The following is a 26,218-nucleotide window of genomic DNA, read 5'->3' on the forward strand; positions in this document are numbered from 1 at the left end:
CACTCTCAACTCTTTTATTACCGTAATGTATTTTGAGATTCTCTGTGGTTCTTTGAATTAATTTTAAATATAACAAAGAACTTAGTTATCATTCAGATAGTGTTAGGAACATAAATTGTGACTCAGGTTTTATCGAAGATTTTAATTCATAATTTATGAAAACAAGACATTTGTACTACAGAGCCAGGTTGGTATCAAATTGTTTGTCTATTATATATTTTAACCCTGTTGTTATCATATTTCTGTTAAGATTCTCTGTGTTTCTTTCAATTAATTTTACATATAACAAAGAATTTAGTAAAATATCTTAGTAATGATTAAGCTAGTGTTAGGAGCATAAATTGTAAATAAGGTTTGGTGGAAGATTTTAATTCAAAACTTATGTAAACAAGACATTTGTACTACAGGACCAGAGCCAGTTTCAGCCGGGTTGGTAACAAAAGAGATAAAAATAGTGTGAATCCATTAGATAATGTGCATTATTGCAAGAAGGGAAAATACTGAATGGTACAACTGGTCTTGTGAATCGGAGATGACAGGTTAAACAACAACAACAACAACAACAGCAGTAGATAATTGTTGCTGCTCCTGTTGCTAATTATCCTTTAATATCAATCATTCAACAAGGATTAGAATCAAAGGGCCTTAGAGTCAACGTAGCTAAAACCAAAGTCCTAATAAGCAGGAAGGCTGGCAAACCACAAATCCCTTCAGGTAGATGGCCCTGCTCAATCTGTAGTAGAGGTGTAGGTAGAAACTCTATAAGATGTACCCAGTGTAAGCTATGGACACATAAGAGGTGCAGCAATATCAAAGGAAGGCTAACTGGGAAGGTAGTTTTTGTATGTGGCAGATGCTCGGGTGCAATAAACACTGACAATGCACAGAGAACAACTTCCGCCACATTCCAGGGAGAAAAACTAGAAGTAGTTAATAGCTTCCGTTACCTAGGTGACCAAGTCAGTAGCAGGGAAGGGTGCTCTGAAAGTGTAGCTGCTAGAATAAGAATAGCTTGGGCAAAGTTCAGAGAGCTCTTACCCCTGCTAGTGACAAAGGGCCTCTCGCTCAGAGTAAAAGGTAGACTGTATGACGCATGTGTACAAGCAGCCATGCTACATGGCAGTGAAACATGGGCTGTGACTGCTGAGGACATGCGTAAGCTCGCAAGGAATGAAGCCAGTATGATCCAATGGATGTGTAATGTCAGTGTGCATACTCAACAGAGTGTAACTACCTTGAGAGAAAAGTTGGACCTCAGAAGCATCAGATGTGGTGTGCAAGAGAGACGACTGCGCTGGTATGGTCATATAGTGAGAATGGATGAGGATAGCTGTGTGAAAAAAGCCACACCCTAGCGGTTGAGGGAATCTGTGGAAGAGGTAGACCCAGGAAGACCTGGGATGAAGTGGTGAAGCACAACCTTCGAACTTTAGGCCTCAGCAAGGAAATGACTAGTGACCAAGACCTTTGGAAATATGCTGTGCTTGAGAAGACCTGGCAAGCCAAATGAGATTGTAACCTCGTTTGCCTGTGCCAGGGTGTAACCAGCCCACCTGTGCATACCTTTTCCTTCTTTGAACACTAATTTCTGCTTGTGAAGACCTGTTGAGGCAAGTGAAATTGAAACCGAAATCAAAATCAAAGTGAAATTTGATGATGGGCACAAGCACCATACGAGCGTGGTTGTTGCCAGCCTCGCATTACTGGCACTTGTGCCCCGTGCTAGTAGGGTGCTAAGAGCACTATCTGAGCATGATCGTTGCCAGAGTGGCTAACTGGCTTCTGTGCCGGTGGCGTGTAGGAGGCACCATTCAAGTGGGATCATTACCAGCATCGCCTTACTGGTACCTGTGCTGTTGGCATGTGTAAAAAATTCGAGCGAGGTCGTTGCCAGTACCGCCTGACTGGCCCATGTGTAAAAATTCGAGCGAGGTCGTTGCCAGTACCAAGTGACTGGCCCCTGTGCTGGTGGCACGTAAAAGCACCCACTACACTCTCGGAGTGGTTGGCGTTAGGAAGGGCATCCAGCTGTAGAAACTCTACCAGATCAAGACTGGAGCTTGGTGCAGCCATCTGTTTCGCCAGCCCACAGTCAAACTGTCCAACCCATGCTAGCATGGAAAGCGGATGTTTTGTTGGGGTTAGCAATCCCCTGTGAAAACCCTTGAAGGTACTGTTTCTACCCTCACTGCAAGTTACTATCTGCTTGGTCACTCAGTCTACAATTTTCACTCAGTGTAACCTTCATCTGTCACTTCTCTTGGGCCTTGTTGTGATGTAGTGTTGTTAGGGTTTTACCAATAGATTTAGATCTGTGGCACCTGTTGTTTTCTGCAAGGGTCTCAGTGGGACAGGTGTGGAAACTGCCCCCCCCCCCATATAACAGACTCTCTCTCTTCTGGTTTGTCATTGTATTTATTCAGTCTTTAAAATCAGTGTCTATTAAACTTTTTATCTCTGAGTGTTTTTATGGTCACATGACTGAGGGTAGTGGTGGTGGTGGTCAGATTTTGGCCCCTTGACCTCATTTGTAGAATAAGTGACTTTTGGCTGTCCTGTTTGTCTGACCTAGCTATTGTATAAAGTTGATGTTTTAGGGTTATATTTGTTTAACCCTAACCCAACACTGGTCAATATATCTGGTACAACATTATTGAATGTATCCTTTGTGATCTTCATCAGTTAAGGTGCTAAGATATAATTTCAAGAAGATTAAGCTGCTATTTCTAGCAGCTTGTATCTTTTGATAATGTATTTTTGACATGTTGAAATCATCAGGGATTTCCTATCCATGTGTGTGAATCTGTTGTTCTGGTCATCTGTTTAGATTCTGTTAAACTTGGATCTGTTGTGCATATTTTGTTGGCAGAGTCACTTCTGTAATTTATTTATATATTATCTGTTTATCCTCACAATTGCAGATGAAGGGCCGTTTGGAGCGTCTCCGGATCCACCCGATCCAGAAACTCTTTGTCGAAACATCATTGAAATTTTAGACGATAACAATGAATTTCCTGAGAAGATGCGCAAACTGAAAGCTGTTGTTCAGCCAACCAGTAAGTTTCAGCACCCTTGCTCTTTTTCATCCTTGTCAAGGAAAGGCAAAGGCTACGTGATAGAATGTGCAGAGGAGACAGAAATAATCACTAAACCGTTTTGTGATGTTGATCACCTTCAGCTATATCCAAGTGATCATCATCAGTCAACTTCTGTTTTCCGTGCTGGCATGGGTTGGACAGTTTGACTGGAACTGGCAAGCCAGAGAGCTGCCTGAGGCTCCACTCGTTTTGCTATGCTTTCTTCGACTGAATGCTCTTCTTAATGCCAACCACTTTTACTGAGTGTACCAGGTGCTTTTTACATGGCACCATCACAGGTCTTTTTACATGGCACCAGCACAGATGCTTTTTATGTAATGCCAGCACAGGTGCTTTTTATGTGGCACCAGCACAGGTGCTTTTTATGTGGCACCAGCACAGGTGCTTTTTATGTAATGCCAGCACAGGTGCTTTTTATGTGGCACCAGCACAGGTGCTTTTTATGTAATGCCAGCACAGGTGCTTTTTATGTGGCACCAGCACAGGTGCTTTTTATGTAATGCCAGCACAGGTGCTTTTTATGTGGCACCAGCACAGGTGCTTTTTATGTAATGCCAGCACAGGTGCTTTTTATGTGGCACCAGCACAGGTGCTTTTTATGTGGCACCAGCACAGGTGCTTTTTATGTAATGCCAGCACAGGTACTTTTTATGTGACACCAGCACAGGTGCTTTTTATGTAATGCCAGCACAGGTGCTTTTTACATGGCACCAGCATGGGTGCTTTTTTACATGGCACCAACAAGGGTGCTTTTTATGTGGCACCAGCAAAAACGGAAGAACAGGGCGAATGTTTATATTAGGTAGTTAGTTGAGATAAAATTGTTGACTAGGCAAGGAACATGGATACCAATGTCCTGTCTATTTCCTTTAACTCCAATGTTAAATGCTGCCAATATCTTGGAATTGACAAGAATGTTGCATATACTGGTGCTCTGATTACAGCTAGAGTATTAAAGGAATAGTTTAGCAGACCGAAAGAAGTCTGTGCTATTCTTGTTCAATAAGAACCATATTCCATAATGCTTTTGCAATGTTAGAGATTTTAAACTGGACACTTGAAAAGACCCACCACTCAGTCATCAAGTCTTGGAAGTTACTAACTGCTTTTTGTGACATTTTATATTGACGATCGTGGCCGTTTGCCAGCCTCGTCTGGCACCTGTGCCGGTGGCACGTAAAAAGCACCCACTACACTCATGGAGTGGTTGGCGTTAGGAAGGGCATCCAGCCGTAGAAACATTGCCAGATCAGACTGGGCCTGGTGCAGCCTTCTGGCTTCCCAGACCCCAGTTGCACCGTCCAACCCATGCCAACATGGAAAGCGGACGCTAAACGATGATGATGACAGTGCCACTAACAGGATCTGTTTTGTGTGACAGTACTCGTATATACACATACACACATACTGAGCACTATTTCTTCTGTATTATCAAACCTGTGTGTATATGTGTGTGTATAATTATCAACTACAAAAAAAGCAATGAAAAATTGTAAATTTTCATATTTAATTTATATATATGGTGTGTTTTTACTGTAAATTATTTCCATTTTTAAAGTGGTGGTATGTTGTCAACTTAATGTGACAGTCCCATGAAAAGGAATAATACTACTGCTATTTAGCCTTAGGATGCAGTAGTATTCTTCCCTTTCATGGGACTGTTACATTAAGTCGACAGCATATCACCACTTTATTGTGTTACCACTGTATAAATCTCGCAGAGAGATTTAGAAATGTATTATTTCTATTTTACAGAAAAATCATATTACCGAAATGAGGACCAAAGCAAAGAAAGCAGGTTAAAAGGTCAGACTTATTAAATTTTACTGTGGACAGATTATAGATGAGACAAAATTTTATATATATATAAATCCTCCTCATCCTTTGACATCCAATTTTCCATGCTTTCATGTTTCTTGTTGCTGTCCATTTGTTACTTTTTTTCCATGAAGTTCTTCCTTTTGAGCTCAGCCTTCATCACTTCTCTCTGTCACATTCTTCCTCTTCTACATGTTCTATCCACCTGGATCACTTCATACCTTCTTCACCAAATGTCAGCTTCCAACTGTCCAGACCAGCAGAGCCATCCAATTCCTCACACACTTCAGTTTTTCTTTCTCTTCACTTGCACTCCATCAATCATTTACACTGATAATGCGTATCCACTGGATACGCAAAATTACCTCATTTATGTACACACTTATTGTGTACGTCCTCCATATTCATCGTCCACATTGATGAAGCTGCTGCTGCTGATGATGATGATATCTCATTTTGGAAACAAGCCTCATGAATTTTATCCTTCACTTGAAGAGAAAATCCCATTGTTGCTAGCAAAGATAATAGCTTCCTCAAATGGCTTAGAATGCATCCGGTAACTCTTTTATTTGTTTCAGTCATTTGGCTGTGGCCAGGCTGGAGCCCTGCCTTTAGTTGAACAAATCGACCCCAGAACTTATTCTTTGTAAGCCTAGTACTTATTTTATCACTCTCTGTTGCTGAACTGCTAAGTTACGGAGATGTAAACACATTAGCATTGGTTGTCAAGTGATGTTGGGGGGACAAACACAAGTGCGCATACACTCTCACACATATACGACGGGTTCCTTTCAGTTTCCCCCCCACCAAATCTACTCATAAGGCTTTGGTCAGCCTGGGGCCATAGCAGAAGACACTTGTCAAAGGTGCTATGTAGTGGGACTGAACTTGGAACCATTTGGTTGGTAACCAAGCTACTTACCACACATCCACTCCTGCGCCTATGTAATAATTTTTCTGTTAATGTATTTAAAATATTTTAGAAATTTTATTGCTTCCTTGTCTTTTAGAAATCCTTATTTGATTTGATCTGCATGTGTTGGTTGCTAAAATCTATTTTCAGAGCCAACTTTGATGAAAGACAAAGCAACATCTCCGGCTGAACTTGGTGCTATAGGTGGAACCACTCAGGAAGATGGTGATACTAGATCGACGGATTCTAAGTCTGTGACACCAACTGAGGCATCTGCTCTCCTACCTCTAAAAGATATTCTAAACAAAGAAGATTCACAGTCAAGAAGGTTTGTTGATAAATTCTTTGAGAATTGCTAATAAGGCCAGCCAGCCATCAGTGATCATTAGTCCATTTACATTATTTACATTTGATGGATATTTGTCCTCATCTTGTTTGTTGTTAACACTTTTCGGCTGATATACCCTCCAGCCTTCATCAGGTGTCTTGGGGAAATTTCGAACCTGGGTTCTCATTCCTAATGGCATTTTTATTATTATTATTATTATTATTATTATTATTGTGGTCACTGCCATATGCCCGTGGGCATATGGCGTAGTGGTTAAGAGCACAGGCTACTAACCCCAAGTATTCCGAGTTCAATTCCAGGCAGTGCCCTGAATAATAATAATAACAACAACATCGAAGGTTCTGTAAATAGTAAAGGACATCTCTGTAAAAACAGTTTCTTCCAACAATGTAGCCCTGAGCCAACAAAGACCTTGTGAGTGGATTTAGTTGATGGAAAGTGAAAGGAGACCTTCATTTGTGTATATGTATGTGCAAGAGTGTTTGTGTACCCTTGTCTTGACATTGCACAATTCTTGTAAAGAAATTCATTTCCAATATTCTGCAAAAACATATCTGGCTGCAGGGAAATATTACCTTGCTTCAAACAAGTGTTGGCAACAGGAAGCACATCCAGCTGTAGAAAATCTGCCTTAGTACACTTCATCCAGTCTGTGCAAGCATGGAAATGTGGACATTACAGCAATGATGGTGAATATTCCCACATTTAAATTGAAACTAGAGATGGCATGTTGTGGAAAATTGATCATCATCATCATCATCCTCCTCATCATCATCATCATTTAACGTCCGCTTTCCATGTTGGCATGGGCTGGTCAGTTTGACTGAGGACTTGTGAGCCAGAGGTTGCACCTGGCTCAATCTGATCTGGCAAAGTTTCTACAGCTAGATGCCCTTCCTAATGCCAACCACTCCGAGAGTGTAGTGGGTGCTTTTTACATACCACCAGCACAAGGGCTAGTCAGGCGGTTCTGGCAACGACCATGCTCAAAAGGTGTTTTTACGTGCTACCTACATGTCTAAAGGACATGACATCCATAGCATAGACAGACTGCTGTCCTTGTATGTTGATTGATAAAGTGTGTAAAGATTCAAAGTACTGTGAGTAGATTTGAACCTGTGATCAGTAGGTCATCTGCATAGTCTCTCACCTCTGTACTCAAACTGAGTGAGACTAAATAGATCTACAGAACTTAAGATGTTTGAAATGTTTGGGGCTATAATCTATCTTTTTGTTTTTAAGGCGTCGCTATCGTCGAGAAACCGGTCGTGTGAACATGCGTCGTGTGCACACACGACGATCCCCACCGCTGCGTGCTGCACTCTTCAACATCATTGCTGGAGGGCATCTCGCTTCATCTCATGATGATACCACTGAAGGGGCCATGCACTATTTTCAAGATGAAGTGGGTAAGTATTTAAGACTTCCTGAGTTTCTGTTGGCATGTTTATTGAAAAGGGCTGTAATCCATAGCCTTTCATATGAGCAGTGTATGGGGTCTGTGAGTTTAACATGGGACAGCAATTATAATGTATATAGTCTGTGTATAAACTAACTTATTGTGTGTGTGTGTGTGTGTTTAGTAAGAAATGTTGAGTCCATATCTAAGAGAAATATGGTATTGTTAGGCCTTTGTATGGGTGACTACAGGAAAAGCACAAACATTACAAAACCATTTCTGCACCTATAAAGATGGTAATGATGCTATGGTCTGTAGATTCTATTTCTACTCTATCCAAACTATTTTTGTTTGAAGGTCAAACCCCACCAATACTGATGTTTCATTTTCTGTCACTGGTTTCATAAAATAGGGAACAGTAATATTCCATGGTTGAACCAACTGGCCACAGCGATTTCCTTCTAAAACCCTACCCTGTATCTCAGCACTAGGTTCTTGGGATTCTTTGACAGAGTCCACTCTGTTGCAAGAATTTGAGGCAGGTCTTTGATTTGAAGGTAACTTTCTCTTTTTACTCTTACCTGCCTTGAACAGCCTGAAAAAGAGCCATGAGTACAGCCTTCTCTACTCTGACCAAACAATTAAAAAAAAAGATTATCCGGATTTTCTATTTATCATTGTGTACATCATCTAAAAATGTGACTTAACCCTCTTTTTGCTGTCTCTAAATACACCTGTAGTTGTCTGGAAATCCAATTGTAGTTGCGCCTGTGATCCAAATGTGTATGTGTGTATTACTCACCTGTAATTTAGTGTCTGACTCACCTGTAGTTTAGTGTCTGAGACTCACCTGTTGATGTGTGTGTCTGTGACTCATGTGTTTGTGTGTCTGTGTCTCGCCTGTAAATGTTTGGACCATAAATAGAAGGGAAGGTAAATATTCTGCGGCATTTCATGTAGTAGATTTAATAAAGTAAGTACCAGTCATGTAATTGGGTCTGTTTGATCCATGCCTGGTCAAACACCACCGTCACCACTTCCCTCTTCTTCTGGCTTTATGAGTGGTGTTAAGTGGGATCTATTCTGCTGCAAGTATTGAGATCCTGCATCATTAGATTAAGCTAGAAATTGTGGTTTACTCCTCCTTTTTCTGCCACTATCAGAAGCCATGGCTGTTGCTCTTCATGCTCTGACTCAGACAGTATATCCTTCTTAAAATGTGTGGCCATGTTTGAAAGTATTATTAACAGGCACAGGAGTGGCTGTGTGGTAAGTAGCTTGCTTACCAACCACATGGTTCCAGGTTCATTCCCAATGCGTGACATCTTGGGCAAGTGTCTTCTACTATAGCTTCGGGCCGACCAAAGCCTTGTGAGTGGACTTGGTAGACGGAAACTGAAAGAAGCCTGGCGTATATATGTATATGTATACATACATACATACATACATACATGTGTGTGTATGTTTGTGTGTCTGTGTTTGTCCCAACAACATCACTTGACAACTGATGGTATGTTTACGTCCCTGTAACTTAGCGGTTCGGCAAAAGAAACCGATAGAATAAGTACTAGGCTTACAAAGAATAAGTCCTGGGGTCGATTTGCTTGACTAAAGGCAGTGCTGCAGTATGGCCGCAGTCAAATGACTGTAACACGTAAAAGAGAGTGATACTGGAATTTTGGGGACATTCTTGTATGGTGAGTGATTTAATCTGAAGCTGTGTTGAAACTAAAACAATCGCAGCATGGAAGTCATACATTAGCCATTCAAAAACACACAAAGACTGTTTTACTTTCACTTTCACATTTGTTATTTGGCGCCAACATCTTTGCTGCACCAATTGTGGCCTGTTCACTATCACCGACACAGATCTGCTGCAACTGGTTTGAGACGAGGCTTGTTGGTCAGCATAGTTAGGCTTCAGAGCTACTTTGTATCTATCTAGGTCAATCATTCAAAGTGTTACTGCTCGGTGTTTATGGTTGATCAGTTAATACTGTATTTGGTTGTAATATTAATATCAATATACACACATTATTTACGCTATTTACATTTGATGGATATTTGTCCCTCATTTCGTTTGTTGTTAACACAGTGTTTCAGCTGATATACCCTCCAACCTTCATCAGGTGTCTTGCAGAAATTTCGAACCTGGGTTCTCATTCCTGAGGTATTTTTCAATGTTATTATTATTATTCAGGTCACTGCCTGGAACTGAACTCAGAATCTTACGGTTAGTAGCCCGTGCTCTTAACCACTACGCCATATGCCCACGGGCATATGGCGTAGTGGTTATATCCGTCAAATGTAAATAATATAAATAATGTCTCATCTCTTAACTATAGAACTGTATTATCAATATATATGTTTTCAGGTAATTGGTTTACCTACACATTTGGAGAGAATAGCTCTGGTGTGGCCCAAGGTGTTATTGACATGGATCTGGTGAAGTCAAATGATAAAAGGTATGGTTACTAGTTCAGTTCTCTTTGAATGGGACTCTGTGTGTGTGTGGTGTAATGCTTATCTTTCTTCATTTAAAGTCACTAGTTTAGGCATTTAGACACACCATCATCATCATCTTTCTTTTCCAACTGGGATAGCCATGTATCTCCTGTACACCGAGACACCTGTTCCTGTCCCCCTATCATGCTTTGACCTCTGACCACCAGCCACAAAGCCACCTCCTTCAATACTATGGCCCCTAATCAGTTAAAAGGTCTCTTCTTGTGACTTGGTGACCTCACAAGCACCCAGTACACTCTGTAAATTGGTTGGTGTTATGAAGGACATCCAGCTGTAGAGAATTTGCCAAAGTATACTTTGGAGTTTGGTGCAGTCCTCTGTCTTTCTAGCTCCTATTGAGCTGTTCAACCCATGCTAGCATGGAAAATGGATGTTTAACGATGATGATGTCTCTCATAGATAGTTCAAGATAAAATGGTTGCATGTGCAAGTTATAATGTTCAAACTAAAAGCTCGGCTGTGATGTTGTTTCTCAGTCCAGAACAAGCAATCACTGTATTATGCAATTTCTGCATGGGTTGCAGGGTTTGTGAGGACCCAAGGGTTCTTGTTGGAGTTACACAGGTTTATTGTTGAGAGATGGTGGTCGGAGAGAAGCTAAGAGACAGTGTTTCGGAAAGGGGTAACAGGAGTGTGTGAAAGGATGAGGAGGAGGGTTGAGTGGGAGGAGATGTCGGGCATGGATGGGTAAAGTGATGGAAGTGGTTGATAGGAGGAGGAGGGAAAGTAGGAGAATAGTGAGAGAGAGAGTGTTTCAGTAATAAGGGTGGTGGGGATGTTGACTGGGCAGAGATGCAGTGCTGCCCTGCATTATACGTGGGTGATACGTGTGGAGGAGAGAGGATGATGAGGAGCAGGGTGTCTGGTCAAGGTAACATGTCCAGTAGAGCATGGTGACAGAAGCAGATATGGTAAAGGTGACCAGAGCGCACTCATTCTTCACTCAAGTATCATGATTCCAGAGGGAAGAATGTGGGGTGGGGCATAGCAGGATATATACAGTTAATTATCAGGATGTTAAACGATGATGATGATGATGGTGATCTCATTAAGTAATTATAGGCTAGATAACAAAGGATTTAACTGTTTACTTGTTCCTTATTGGTTATCTTCTTGATAGCTGGGATCAGGCCCTGAGGGGAGGCCCTTCATGCCTTGCATCTTGATGAAACATCAGTAACAACTTAATGCCTGATTCTATGACAACACTATTTTCTTGATGCCGATCCACCTTGCCTTCCCTTCTTTAGCCGGTTGTGGTCATGTCTTTCACCTTTTGTTTGTTTGTTTGTTTGTAATGTTAGAATTTTTTATAATGTATGTTTTCTTTGTACAGTTTCCATGAAAGTACATCAAGCAGCGGTTCTGGTTCGCCGGTTGTCATTGAACCATCACCAAAGAGAGAAGAGCAGGCCATTGTTTGCCGTGAGCGGTCACTGGATTTCCATTCCAACCTGCGTCCAACACAAGCGTTTTACCCATGGCAGATAGAGTCACAGTGGGGTTTAGTGGAACCTTTTGGCAGTGGTCACCCAAATGTTGATGACATCTCAGACAGTCCATCAGTGACCGAGGTCTCTTCGGGACATCAGTCAATTGACAAACCAAAGCAGTTTTATAAGTTCTGGTTGTTTCCTAATAAATACATCAAAATACATTTTGACCGATTGGAATTGTTGGCATTACTGGACAGGTAAGTAAGCTGGATCTTCAGTGGACTTTCTTCTTCTCCTCCTTCACCTGTATCAATTGTTGTTGTTGGATGTGGGAGGCTTTGTGACTGGTGATGGTGGTGGTGATGAGATGGTTGTTAGATGCAAGAGTAACAAGAGTATAGTGGCAAGTTGAAGTGGTGGTGAGAGTGAAGGCATGTGGCTAAGTGGTTAGAGCATTTGACTCATGAATGTAAGGTCACAAGTTCAATTCCCAGCAGTGTGTTGTGTTGATTTCTTGAGCAAGACACTTTATTTCACATTGCTCTGATTCACTCTGCTGGCAAAAAGGAGTCGCACCTATAATTTAAATATCCAGTCTCATCACATTCTGTGTCGCACTGAATCTCTCTGAGAATTATGTGAAAGGTATACATGTTTGTGGAGTACTCAGCCATTTGCACATTAATTTCACGAGCAGGCTGTTCCATTGATTGGATCAACTGGAACTCTCGTCATAACTGATGGAATGCCAATTACTCTTTTACTTGTTTCAGTCATTTGACTGCGGCCATGCTGGAGCACCACCTTTAGTCGAGCAAATCGACCCCGGGACTTATTCTTTGTAAGCCCAGTACTTATTCTATCGGTCTCTTTTGCCAAACTGCTAAGTGACGGGGACGTAAACACACCAGCATTGCTTATCAAGCAATGCTAGGGGAACAAACACAGATACACAAACATATACATACATGTATATATATACATACATGTATATATATACATACATGTATATATATATACATATATACGACAGGCTTCTTTCAGTTTCCGTCTACCATATCCACTCACAAGGCATTGGTCGGCCCGAGGCTATAGCAGAAGACACTTGCCCAAGATGCCACGCAGTGGGACTGAACCCGGAACCATGTGGTTGGTAAGCAAGCTGCTTACCACACAGCCACTCCTGGTGATGGAATTATGGATGTTGGATGTAAAATTACTGGGACAAATTGAAGTGGTGGTGGGGCTTGATGAGAATGGGTTGTTGATGTGGGAGTGCTAGAAGTATTGGTTGTGTGATTGTTGGAGGTAGTGCGCCAGTTGAAGGTCAGGGCATTGGGTTTCTTGATGCTGGTTGTAGTAATACCATTGTTATTGGTACTGTTGCTGATTGTAGTGTTGGTATGTTTTTAGGGGTGTTGTATTTAATAATCCTTTCTACTATAGGCACAAGGTCTGAAATTTTAGGGGAGAGGGGTATTGTCGATTACATTGATCCCAGTGTTCAACTCATGTCATTGACCCTGAAAGGTTGAAAGGCAAAGTTGACCTCAGTGGAATTTGAACTCAGAACATAGTGATGGGTGAAATACCATTAAGCATTTCATCCAGCGTTTTGAGATTTTGTGGAATAGAGGATAGTTGATTACGTTGACCCCAGTGCTTAACTGGTACTGTTTACATCAACGCTGATTGGATGAAAGGCAAAGTCAATAATTTAATGTGCTAATGCTGGTAGATTTGGCAGAATCAGTAGAGTATCAGATAAAATGCTTTGTGGTATTTAGTTACTGCTCTCTATATTCTGAGTTCAATACCTATCAAGATCAGCTTTACCTTCTGTCCTTCAATAGTGAATAAAATAAAGTACCAGTCAAGTACTGGGGTTGCTTTATAACCAACAATATTGCTCCCCTCATTAAGTGTTTCATTGTGATGATGATGATGATGTGTCAATGTGTCAATGTTAAGAAATGAGAATTGATGTGTAAAGGCCTTTTTTGTGTGTGTTTCAGAAACTTGACCGTCGTTGAGAACCTGATAGCCATTCTGATGGCAGTAGCAGTCAGTTCACTCGGTGCCCTAGTTCTTTCATCACATTTCTACAAAGATTTCTACATCTTCATCTTTTGTTTCATTCTGGCCAGTTGTCAATATTCTTTGCTCAAGGTAAGTAGTTGCCATGAAGATACTTGTCACATTGGGATGGTAGGGGTGGGACGGGACGGGGTTGTGGTGGTGCAGTTGGTGTGTAGCTGTTCAGGACCCTTGTAATATAGACTATGACCATATCAGCTAGGTTTACATGTCCGTGATCCCTACACACTGGGATATTCATGGTCTCCTAAAAGCCTGTATGTATAAGACCTTTATAAACTGTCTACACACCTTGAATCCTTCTGGAGCACTTCTTGACGTCTACAGCCCCTACAGACTATATAGGACCTCTGTAGGATATATCCATTTGAATTGGTTGTGTATATTAGTGTGGGATCTCTATAGACTGCTTCTGTAGGTATTGGGCCTCTGTGGTTTGTATTCCCTTAAGACTATATCTGTAGAACAGTGGAATGAAACAGTTGGGTGCAGCCGACATCTTGGCATGGCTGACTGGGCATTCAGCCTGCTTTTGTGACAGTACTTTTTGGCCCTTGAGGTATGCGCTCACACACACATGCAGATAGAGACATAAACAGAGAGAGACATACACATTCTAACAAAACTAGATGCTCGCTTAGATGAAGATAGATGAAGAGGGAGAGAACACGAGAAACACTAAAACCAATATGAAATCTGTGATGCCAAACAGGCAGCACCAAAATGGTTGTACCAAAATGCCTTGTACCCATACTCATAGTACAGTGCCCTTCAGATGGTCTGTCTAGGTTCAGGACCGCAATTTTCAAAATGCCAACTTGTCTTTCTTTCTCTTCCTCTTCTCCATGTAGTACATTGCTTTTACATTTTCTCGTCTTTTTTTCTTTCTTTCTTGTATCTTACCTGAATATACATACATATATTTATGTAAATATATATATATTCCTCATTCTGTATTCTCTAAGTGGATGTCAGTTCTTCTGATTCATGTTGTACATAAAATATATATTGTTTATTTAATGAAAAACATAAATTAATGTAAATCAAGTTATCCACTATGGTGCTAGCCTAATATACGACCACTTTACATAATAGCTGAATATTCTATGCTACTGATTTGGGAAAAGAAACCAGATATGTCTTCACTGAAGAGCAATGAACAAACTGTGAAATAGCCTGTCAGGAAATTCCCTGTCTTTTTTGTTTTTCTTGTGTATCAAAACCATAGAAGGGAAAGGTTTACATTTTTGTTTCACCCACAGCTAAGCTTTGTAATATATGAATACACCCATGCACTCACAGCCCAGTATGTTCTGTTGGACAGTTTCCTTTAAATGTACAACCAGCTAATCTCATGTCTTTGTTTTCTTTTTTTATCACAGAGTGTACAACCAGATTCAGCATCACCTATGCATGTAAGCTATGAACTTTTCCCTTTTCTTGAATGATTTAACATCCTTTTTGGGAGCTACTCTACTTTGATCTATTCACCCCAGCCTCTCTTATTTAAATATGATCATTGACTCATGATTGAATATTTTAGCTTTTTAGTACCTTATGTCAATTGTACTTGTACTGAGCTATGCAAACACCATTCCATGGTTGGCTAGACTTCACTGCTGCTTGGTACTTATTGACAGCTAAATATTGTGTGCTGCCTCGTGGTACCTATTTACATCTAAATGAACTTCAGCATTCTTTGATATTTATTCCCAACCGGGTGGACTACTTTTACATGCTATTTATATACAGCTGGGTAGGCTGTATAATATCCTCTTCATACCTATTTACTGTTAGATAGCTTGTGACTTTTCATGATACATATTTTTAGCTGGACTGATTACATCTTCATGGTACCTATTTATAATGGTACACTGAAAGGATTGAAAGCAGTTCTCAACTGGGACACATTATGGTGCCAGTGGTTGGATGCAAACCATGGAACCATCAGACTGGTCAGCATACTATTTGACCCCAGTCAGCTGGGACTTCCTTGATTTATACATCTCCATTAACCCTTTAGTGTTCAGATTACTCTGTTAAATGTAATATTTTTTTACTCAAATTGTTTTTAATTAATCCTATATTATCTTATAGCTTTGAGGTTTCAATGATATGATTGTTTATTTTTAGAATGTCAATGTAGATTAGGTGTGAGAGGCCAGATATCGCCAGTTTGAATATAAAACATAGAATATTTGGGCCGGATATAGCCGGTTTAAACACTAAAGGGTTAAACAGCTTTTTTCTAATCCCTATGCTATAAACCTTGACATCCCTAGTAAGCATCATGTTATATCTACTATCAAGCATCTTTCTCTCTCTTCTGTCTTATTTACAGGGCTACAATCGTCTAATAGTGTTCAGCCGTCCATTTTACTTCTGTTTGTGTTGTGGCCTTCTCAAGTTCCTCGACTATACCATTCACCATGCATCTTCAACATCATTTATTATCTATGGCTTCCCATTTACTGCAACTGCATCGCTAACATTTGCTAAAAGTCTTATGAAAGGTAAGTCTGCATTGATTTTCATTCAGAGGGCAGTATGTGTGTGTGTGTGTGAGGCAACTGAGAACAAAATGAAAGACAAAGTAAAAATAAAGACAACCAAAAAAAAGGCAACATTCTTAAAGGCAAACGGTCCACCTGTTCAACTGAGGCATCAAAGGAATAGGCCATTTAACAAAACTGCCCTCAGCCCCAATGATGGCCCTGATATGACCATAGAAGCTGCAACTTTCAGCATCAGGTGGTCACCACCCATGCTGCTTCCTATATCTGTGATCAAAACCTTCAAGTCCTCGGTACTTAGGGCTGCTGGCTGACTTCTTTTAGCAATGCTCCAGATGGAATAGTGAAGGGGAATTGAGTCAGGAGTGTTAGAGGGTCACATGCTGTGATATGGTTGTCATTGTTTCATGGCCAAACCCTTACACTAAATATCTCTTATATGTATAGACAGTCCAGGGTAAGCTATACTCTACTTTTATTCCTTTTTGTTTCAGTTTTTATCTTGCTGTTACCAGTTCTGTTCATGGTTGGACTTCTTCCTCAAGTCAAGACATTCTTCATGTACATATTGGAACAGACAGACATGCATATCTTCGGAGGAAATGGTTTGTTGATATCTTCCTCTTTCTCCATTGCACTTTACCACAGCTGACTATTGTGTATATAGTTTTAACTTTTATAAAACTACTCTAGTTGCAACTGTGAAAGTATTCCTGTTGCGTTTCATTGTTGCATTGTGTAACTGATTTTGTATAACCTGTTGCTTGCTTATTAAACATCTAAGTACCTTGGAATCACTTATTTTATATCTAAATAACTTAGATAACATATTTAATGTATATATAACTTGGGTTATAAACCTCCCATATTTGATGGCATATAAGCACACCATTTTTTCAAAAACACTTGTCTGAAAATCACCCCAGATCCTATCTATGAAGTTAGGTCTCCCTTAAGCTTTAATGTACTAAAAACGTTTTATTCTGAATATGAGACAATAGCCTATGGCAGTGGGTGTAACCAGCCCACTTATGAATTCCCCTCATTCATTGGACAATAAACTTTGCTTGCTGTTGAGGCATATATTTTCGAACAAGGGAATCTAGCACCCCGACTCATTCCCTTGTTCGAAAATATAAGGACACAGATCTTGTCGTATAGCCAGCTGGAGACAATGTCTCCTGGGGCTAAATTACAGCAAGATTTGTCTTAAACCAGGACTTCCATGTTATGTTGGCGAACAATCTTTACTCCTAAAATCATTTTGTTAGTTGTTGGTTGTGAGTTCTAATGGCTGACCAAGGATGAACTTGGAAGAGTGTAGATGAGGATGAAAATAATTGAAGCTGGGTCTTACAAGAGCAGATGACACAGAATAAAACCTCTTTGTTATTATATACCAACAAATAAAATGGATTATTCTCTCTTAATCCCAACTCAGCCCTCATTAAATAGACTTACAATTACGTGTGTTTCAGTGATGAACATTTTACATTTTAGTCAGCCATAGTTAACCAAGAGCTACATTGTCTCATGTACCCCTCCTACTTTAGTTCCAGGTTAAAGATGTTCCAGCCATGACCATCTTGTTTTAAATTGTGACATAGCATACCTAGGAAAAGTTAATATAATGTGTCCTTCTTTGATGTTCTGTTCTAGGTCAAAGGTGTTCCAGTCATGACCATCACATCTTTTTTAAGTCATTGTTATCCAATGAATTTTATTTTTTTTTTTAAGGCAGTAAATTTTATTTGAAGGTAGTTTGGCTGTTATATCTCGTAGGTTGAGTGACATTGTAGAGGACATCTCACTGGTCAAGTTACGCCTGTGCACTAGAGAGTGATCTGAAATAATACGATATGCACACACACACATAACTTGACCATTGAGATGTTTGTACTATATTTGTCCATTCGATTATGATTAAATGACTTCTGAGGTGTTGTGTTGTAATCATTACCCCATTGTGCATGCCTGTATCATTGTTCCCATCCATGTCTATAGACTTGATGTTTGATTGGTCCACTGCATTGCTTTTGAAACAAATTTGTAAACCACAGAATAAATGTAATGCCAGATACACCATTCTTCACTTATCTGTCACCCTTCTACTCCGTCTAGCCACTACCAGTCTTGGTGCAGCTGTCTATTCAGTAACAAGAAGTTTAGTCGCTGTTGCTGCATTATATTTCTTCTGCTACTATGCCCTGAAGGTAAGTCTCTTTTCCGCGTTGGTGTTGCAGTTTGGATTGAGTCTCTAGATGCTTGTATATGGATGGGAGTAGGCAAGGCTGTCTGGTTAACAAGTCAACTTTGCAATTATGTGGGCTGAGGTGGGTGGGTCTCAGTCAACCCTCTATACTCTTTACTTTCTCCTTTACTTGTTTCAGTCATTTGACTGTGGCCATGCTGGAGCACCACCTTCGGTCGAGCGAATCGACCCAGGACTTGTTCTTTGTAAGCCTAGTACTTATTCTATCAGTCTCTTTTGCCGAACCGCTAAGTTACGGGGACGTAAACACACCACCATCGGTTGTCAAGCGATGTTGGGGGGACAAACACAGACACACAAACATACACGCACGCACACACACACACACACACACACACACACACACACACCACACACATATATACAACAGGCTTTTTTCAGTTTCTGTCTACCAAATCCACTCACAAGGCTTTGATCAGCCTGAGGCTATAGTAGAAGACACTTGCCCAAGGTGCCATGTAGTGGGAATGAACCCGGAACCATGTGGTTGGTAAGCAAGCTACTTACCACACAGCCACTCCTGCATAGTATCTCAACAAGTGTCTTCTTTCACAGTCACAACTTGACCCAGGTTTTGGTGAAATTGCTGTGCAGAAGTGCGTCCATTTATTGAACGAAAATACCTTTTCAATATTTGATCCAACCCAGCTGTCTCCCTTTATGCCAAGCTGACCCCATCCCCATGTAGAAGTCAATTAAAAAGGTATGAGAATGGGGTTGGTATAATCAATTAAAATCTTCGATGGTGTTGCTCCAGCTTGGTCACAGTCCAGTGACTGAACTCATTAAACAAATAAACGAATGTTTGTATTTTGTTTGTGTAAACAAACAGGTACACACAAATATCTGTGTTATGCACTATCCCTTCCTATTGCCCGCCCCCCCGCCCCATCAATGTCACCATTCACCCACTACTGCCCTGCTGTCCCATTCTACCATGATGTCCCTTACCATTCACAGTACACCCCATAATATTCTGCACAGTTATCCTCTAATGTTTTCTGCCCTATCTCTTTCTATTTCAGCAGAAGGAAAGTTCCCAACATGTCCTGTTTTCTATATTCTGTGCCCTGTCTGTTGCTATTTCATACCATCTCAGTCGGTCTGCCAGTCACCCTGGGGTCCTTGGGTAAGTTTCACCATGTCTTTCTTTACTTTGTGTGTCTCCATGTAGTGTATGGTGCGGTGTATGTGTGTATGCATATGCAGTGTGCTTGTGCTAATATAGATGTGTGTGCATACTAAGTATCAGCTAAACACAGATACATGACAATCTGTGGAAGGAAGACATGCAAGTTGTGGGATCTCTCAGCTGTACATGAATTTAAAGAAATAAGTGACACATGAGGAGGAGGAGGTGGTGGTGGTAGAGATATAGAGGAATGACATATTTCTCATTTCTGATAATACAATGGGGAAAAAAAAATAAAAAAAAGCTATATTCAGCCAGAACTGACTTAAGCCATCTCAGAAGCAGTATTAGATTAAAATAGCCATCCTTGTCTTAATGTGAACACATAAGCGGTGAAAGGTAAATTTACTCTGGTATTTGTCCAGAGATAATCTATCTTATAAATGTGCTGTGATTAAAAACAGTATACATCTGTTGCATAAAATGGATTTTTATTCAGCTGGGTGGATATTTGCGACACCAATGTTTGTTTATAAACTGTTTTCCTAAATTGGTGTTTATTTGGAAAAATAAGGGTGTGTTTTTATCTATTCTTCAAGGAATTATTTTTTTGACAAATTACTTTGTGAATATATGTGTGTGTGTGTGTGTGTGTGTGTGTGTGTGTGTGTGTGTGTGTGTCAATTTGTATTTCTCTAAAGAAATGTGTATGTATGGGTGAGTGCATATGGTCAGTTGGTGCACTATTTTCTTGATTTGTGTACTTGTCAGTGGACACACACACAGTTTGGTTAATCAATATGCATATGCACACATGTAGTTCCACAAACAAATAAAGGTTTGTAAAATGATAATGTTTCAGGTATATTTAGTCTTACTTTAAAATGGTCATCACTGAACTGGCTGGTTGTCATTATGCCATGGGGTTATATGTGCGGATGTGTTTATGCTTGTGTGCATGTATATATATATACATACTTAAATACATCTCACACATATTTGCACGTGTGTGCACACACATGCTGACAGTGAGATTAACTAAATCTAACAAAAGCTGTTCTGTTCACGTTGCAGTTCTCTTATAAAAGATATGATTTGTGGTAAAAAGTCCAGCCAAACTAAGGAACCAGGAGAGAATGAACTAATTGACCCCTTACCTGACAAACTCAAGAAATGTGTCGTAAGTCTCTTTCTTTCTTTCTCTTTTTACGTGTGTGTGTGTGTGTGTGCGTGTCTCTTCATAATCATCATCATCATCATTTAACATCCGTTTTCCATGCTGGCATGGGTTGGACGGCTTAACTGAGGTCTGGAGAGCCAGTGGTTGCACCAGGTTTCAATCTTGATCTGGTAGAGTTTCTACAGCTGGATGCCCTTCCTAACACCAACCACTCCGAGAGTGTAGTGGGTGCTTTTTGTGACACTGACACAGGAGCCTGTCGGGCGGGCCTGGCATCAGTGTCTTTTGGATGGTGGTTTTTACATGCCACCGGCACAAGTGCCAGTCAGGGGGCACAGGCCACAGCTATGATATTGGTTTTATTTGACTCAACAGGTCTTCTCAAGCATATCATATCACTCGACGCATCTGTGTATTTCTAAATGATAAGTGTACATATGATTATGCACTCAGTTTGTATCTAAATAAAAGCCACTCAACTGATTGGCCTAAAGTCACCCACAGTCATATTCCTGCCTGTGGCCCACAGACAATGTCCTATCTCCTCTCTCTCTGCTTTTCCCTTTGTTTCTATAATGGCCCCTGCTCTTTAGAGCTGGCTTGTCTTCCATGGCCTCTACTCAGCTACTTTTAGTTCCCTTATCTCTCTCTTCCTGTCGTCATCCTATTCTTCCCCTCCCCACCTTCCATACCTTTCTTCCTTGAGCGTCATTCTTCCTGAATTCTTTCCCTTACATACATATGTCTTTTCAATTATTGTTGTCATGGAAACAGTTCATGTAGACCATTTAATGGTATCAATGTTATTGAATTTGGAGCTTCTGCAAAGGTTGTGCTGCACCTTCCTTGTGACTTAGTAAAAATAATGAAAAAAAAAATATCAAAAATAAAAGGGGTTTGTAGCTTTTGTGACTTGGTATCTCTCAAGAGAGAGAGACTGAAGCTATTGAGTGTCTTTAGGGCTGCTGAAGATGTTTACATGTCTTAAATCAGTGACTTGATTGTTATTGGCTCAAGCCATGCTCCTTCTGCCTTTGACTGCTTGTCTCAGTCTGTCTGGCTTACTGCAGGTTCCATTCTTTACCGATGTTTGAGAAGTTAGTTTTAAGTGTTGAGTTTAAATTATATTAGTCGCAATATTGTGCCTCTTGTCAGAAGTGCACATAACATTCTTGTCCAGTCTGCCTGACTGGTATCAGGTTCCACTGCTCTTTCACCATATTTGAATATTTACCTGTGGTCAGAACTGTCCAGCCGTGGCCCAATTTGCCCCAGTTGTGACACTAATTGCCCCATCTGTAACACTATTGGTCTCATCTATGGCACTATTTGCCCCGTTTGTGGTACTTGCCTCAGCTGTATGTAAATTGCCCACTCTTTAAGACCTGGGCAACGACGATAAAGGAGGACCTCCCCGAACTCTCAGGTCTGCAGGTGGTTGGTCTGCGCAGATGGAACCGCGAATGGCTCACTATTTCCAGTGACCTCGCACAGGACCGTCGAGTGTGGACCGCCATGGTTCGTGATGCCGTCAGGACCAGAGAAGAAGCCGGCTCAACTCGCTTGCCCTGGGTGAACGCTGTCACAAGTACAAGTAAATTGTCTATTTATGAAGAGCCTCACCCAACCTGATTCCTACCATAATAATCTAGAATAAATACATTAATAAAAAAAAAATATATATAAATAAAGTAATTAAGCATTTTCTGTTAGTGTGGTCATTGTTTTTATTGTTGTATTTACTCTTTACTCTTTTACTTGTTTCAGTCATTTGACTGCGGCCATGCTGGAGCACCGCCTTTAGTCGAGCAAATCGACCCCGGGCTCTTATTTTTTTGTAAGCCCAGTACTTATTCTATCGGTCTCTTTTGCCGAACTGCTAAGTGACGGGGACGTAAACACACCAGCATCGGTTGTCAAGCAATGCTAGGGGGACAAACACAGACACACATACATATATATATATACATATATACGACAGGCTTCTTTCAGTTTCCATCTACCAAATCCACTCACAAGGCATTGGTCGGCCCAGGGCTATAGCAGAAGACACTTGCCCAAGATGCCACGCAGTGGCACTGAACCCGGAACCATGTGGTTGGTAAGCAAGCTACTTACCACACAGCCACTCCTGCACCTATGATATGATTTGATATGTTCTTCTTTCTTTTTCTTTGTCAGAGTGACCGACTGCAGTCTGATCTACTTGTGTGTATCCTGTTTGCAGTCATCATGTTTGCTGTCCATGTCAGCACTGTATTTAACAGCCCTGTGTTACAGGTAAGTTTTGCTTCATACCTCCACATCACCGGCACACCACTCCCTCCACACCTCTTCGTTACATCTAAAGTATGTCTAGGATGGGTAGGTCACTATGGTGGAATCTCTCTCTCTGTATATCTTGGAGTAAGGAGATCAACTTGGTGGAGCCAACTCTTCTTTAAGTTGTGTATATGTAAGGTATGTAGGTTAGCTTGACGAGGTCAATTTCTCTCTCTCTCTCTCTCTCTCTCTCTCTCTCTCTCTCTTCCTCTCTCACTCCATGTAGTTCATATCTACAGGTAGATGGTGGTGCCATGGCTCCTCCCTCTGTAACTCTCTTCACTATCTACATAACCACATAACTGTAATAATATGAGGTATGAACCACCCTCTCGAACATGCACCTCTCCCTCTCCCCACCTTTACAGCTCTGTTTTGAAGGTGGTGGTGGTGGTGAGGGGGATTGATATATACAGGGTATCCCAGAAGTTGCACACCACCCCGTTTCTTTTTAAAAAATACACTCTTATTGATTTCAAAAACACTTTATTGAAATAAATTGTAACAAATGCTCAAATTGAGCACCCTCTACAATAAAACATGCCGAAAATATATAATAGGCGCAGGAGTGGCAGTGTGGTAAGTAGCTTGCTTACCAACCACATGGTTCCGGGTTCAGTCCCACTGCGTGGCACCTTGGGCAAGTGTCTTCTACTATAGCCTCGGGCTGACCGAAGCCTTGTGAGTGGATTTGGTAGACGGAAACTGAAAGAAGCCTGTCGTATATATCTTTATATATAAAAGGGAAGTTGTGTGAGTGTCTGTCTCCTATGATTTAGATTCCTAACTACTCCCACATTTTGCGGTGCAGTTTAACCAAAACCGGGTATCTTATAGTCGTGATTTATATCGAGCCCTTCCGGGTATTAGCGCGCGTCTATGATGAGTCTACGATTTAAAAAAAATTTACCATAATTTTTTCCCATTTTTAATGCATTTTTTTGCTATTATATAAGGGAAGTAACTATCTAAAAATGCTTATATAGTTATTTCCCTTACAAACCTGAGCAACGCTGGGCGATACTGCTAGTGTATATATATATAATGTGTGTGTATGTGCGTGTTTGTGTGTCTGTGTTTGTCCCCCCAACATCGCTTGACAACTGATGCTGGTGTGTTTACGTCTCCGTAACTTAGCAGTTCGGCAAAAAGAGACCGATAGAATAAGTACCAGGCTTACAAAGAATAAGACCTGGGGTCGATTTGATCGACTAAAGGCGGTGCTCCAGCATGGCCACAGTCAAATGACTGAAACAAGTAAAATGAGTAAAAGAGAGAATAAAATAAAATGCTTTAATTATTTTAAATGAAAACCCAGAACACCCTGTGTAGCATGAACCTCCCTCTTCCTTTCTTCCCATCCTCTTCTCAGTGATGGTAGTGGTATGAAGTTTGAGCCCTTCCCTCACTAATACCCTCTCTCTCTCCCTCTCTCTCTCTCTCTCTCTCTCCACAGCCCTACCTCAGTGACGTCCTCTGCTACTTGGCTGCCTCTCTTGGTTTCATCATTCACTACATAATCCCGCAGATGCGGAAAGAGATGCCCTGGCTGTGCTGCTATACCCCTATCCTACCCAGCTATGAGGGAAAACACATGGAGTCAGATGGTAAGACAGTTTTCTCCATTTTCTCACATTTACCATTTTTATTCTTTTTCTTTTTGTTTATTTTTATTGTTGTTGTTTAGCCCCAGGTCTGCCCTGAGCAAGCAAACATGATCACGGGTGTTACAGCCATGACCATCCCATCTTTCATTTGAACACAGTATTTGTAAGACATTTCAATGTGTCCTTCATTTTTAAGACGTGATTTGAAGGTATTTTGACTGCTATTTCTAACAGGTCATGTCATATTACAGAATCTCTTTTTTTCTTCCTTTTGAGGTTTATGCAGAGGTGTTTATATATATATATATATATATATATATAATATATATATATATATATATATATTTCTTTTTCATACATGATGATATTCTGTGCTTGAGAAGATGAGAAGACCTGCCCAGCAAAGTAAAATCCACATCCATGACCCTCATCCCCCTCTCACAACCCACTTGTGCTCCCCACTGACGTTTATCCCCACTCCTCTCTATTGTCCCTCAATTGCCACCTACCTACCTACCTGCACACAATATGCCCCTGTTAGCTCCCACTCTCCTTTCAAAATCTTGTGAACTCACTCACCCTCTCCAATTCCTGGTCCACTCCCCTATATACACACCTCACTGTAACTTGAATGTATGGCCCCCAACCTCATCTCTGTCACATCTTTCTTCTTTCTCTTCTGAGGAAGCCCCATTCTCTTCTGTCCTTCAATACTACTATCCACTGTTGAGGGGTCCACTGCTGCTGGTGCCACGTAAAAAGCACCCAGTACATTCTGTGAAGTGGTTGGCATTAGGAAGGGTATCCAGTTGTAAAAACCACGACAAAACACACAGTAGAGTCTGGTGTAATCTTCTGGCTTGCCGACTCCTCTCAAATTGCCCAACCCATACAAGTATGGGAAATAGACTTTAGATGATGATGATGATGATATATATATATATACACACTCACACACATACACTCAAATTTTAACATCTGTTTCACCATTCCTAGACGTGAGGGCAGGTCTTGTTTTGTGCAGTGTGTTGGCAATTTCCATGGTCCTTTGCCATCTCCTCCATAAAATGCAACTTACCTGTTGCATTCCTTTTCTCTTCCTTCCCACGACAACTGCCATCATATGTCTGTCTGTCTGTCTCCTCTCACTCTCTGTCCTCTCTCTTTGTCTTCACTCTTTGTCCTCTCTCTGTCCCTCCTCTCTCTGTCCTCTCTCTCTCTCTGTCCCCTCTCTCTCTTTCCTCTCTCTCTGTCCTCTCTCTTTCTGTCATCTCTGTCTGTCCCCTCTCTCTCTTTCTGTCCTCTCTCTTTCCTCTCTCTCTCTCTCTGTCCTCTCTCTCTCTCTCTGTCCTCTGTCTCTCTTTCTGTCATCTCTACCTGTCCTCTCTCTCTCTGTCCCCTCTCTCTCTTTCTGCCCTCTCTCTCTTCTCTCTCTCTGTCCTCTCTCTTCTCTCTCTCTCTGTCTCTCTCTCTCTCTCTCTCTGTCCCCTCTCTCTCTCTGTCCCCCTCTCTCTGTCCTCTCTCTCTGTCATCTGTCTGTCCTCTCTCTCTCTGTC

At 41.0% G+C, this 26,218-nt stretch overlaps 1 protein-coding gene across 8 annotated transcripts in view; it reads left to right on the forward strand.

Moving 5' to 3' along the window:
* Positions 1-26,218, forward strand: part of LOC115213412 (pecanex-like protein 1) — a 113,285-nt gene that overhangs the window by 62,623 nt on the left and 24,444 nt on the right. For all 8 annotated transcript variants that reach the window (XM_029782365.2, XM_029782367.2, XM_029782368.2 and 5 more), the window contains 15 exons: positions 2,922-3,056; positions 4,854-4,904; positions 5,980-6,157; positions 7,421-7,587; positions 9,952-10,042; positions 11,440-11,796; positions 13,555-13,708; positions 15,019-15,051; positions 15,978-16,149; positions 16,644-16,754; positions 18,271-18,362; positions 19,447-19,550; positions 20,628-20,733; positions 22,915-23,013; positions 24,512-24,662. In XM_029782365.2, the coding sequence (XP_029638225.1) occupies positions 2,922-3,056; positions 4,854-4,904; positions 5,980-6,157; positions 7,421-7,587; positions 9,952-10,042; positions 11,440-11,796; positions 13,555-13,708; positions 15,019-15,051; positions 15,978-16,149; positions 16,644-16,754; positions 18,271-18,362; positions 19,447-19,550; positions 20,628-20,733; positions 22,915-23,013; positions 24,512-24,662 (2,001 nt within the window). The remainder of the gene's footprint in view (positions 1-2,921; positions 3,057-4,853; positions 4,905-5,979; positions 6,158-7,420; positions 7,588-9,951; positions 10,043-11,439; positions 11,797-13,554; positions 13,709-15,018; positions 15,052-15,977; positions 16,150-16,643; positions 16,755-18,270; positions 18,363-19,446; positions 19,551-20,627; positions 20,734-22,914; positions 23,014-24,511; positions 24,663-26,218) is intronic.

This window comes from Octopus sinensis, linkage group LG6 (genome assembly GCF_006345805.1).
Source record: "Octopus sinensis linkage group LG6, ASM634580v1, whole genome shotgun sequence".
NCBI classification, from domain to species: Eukaryota; Metazoa; Mollusca; class Cephalopoda; order Octopoda; family Octopodidae; genus Octopus; species Octopus sinensis.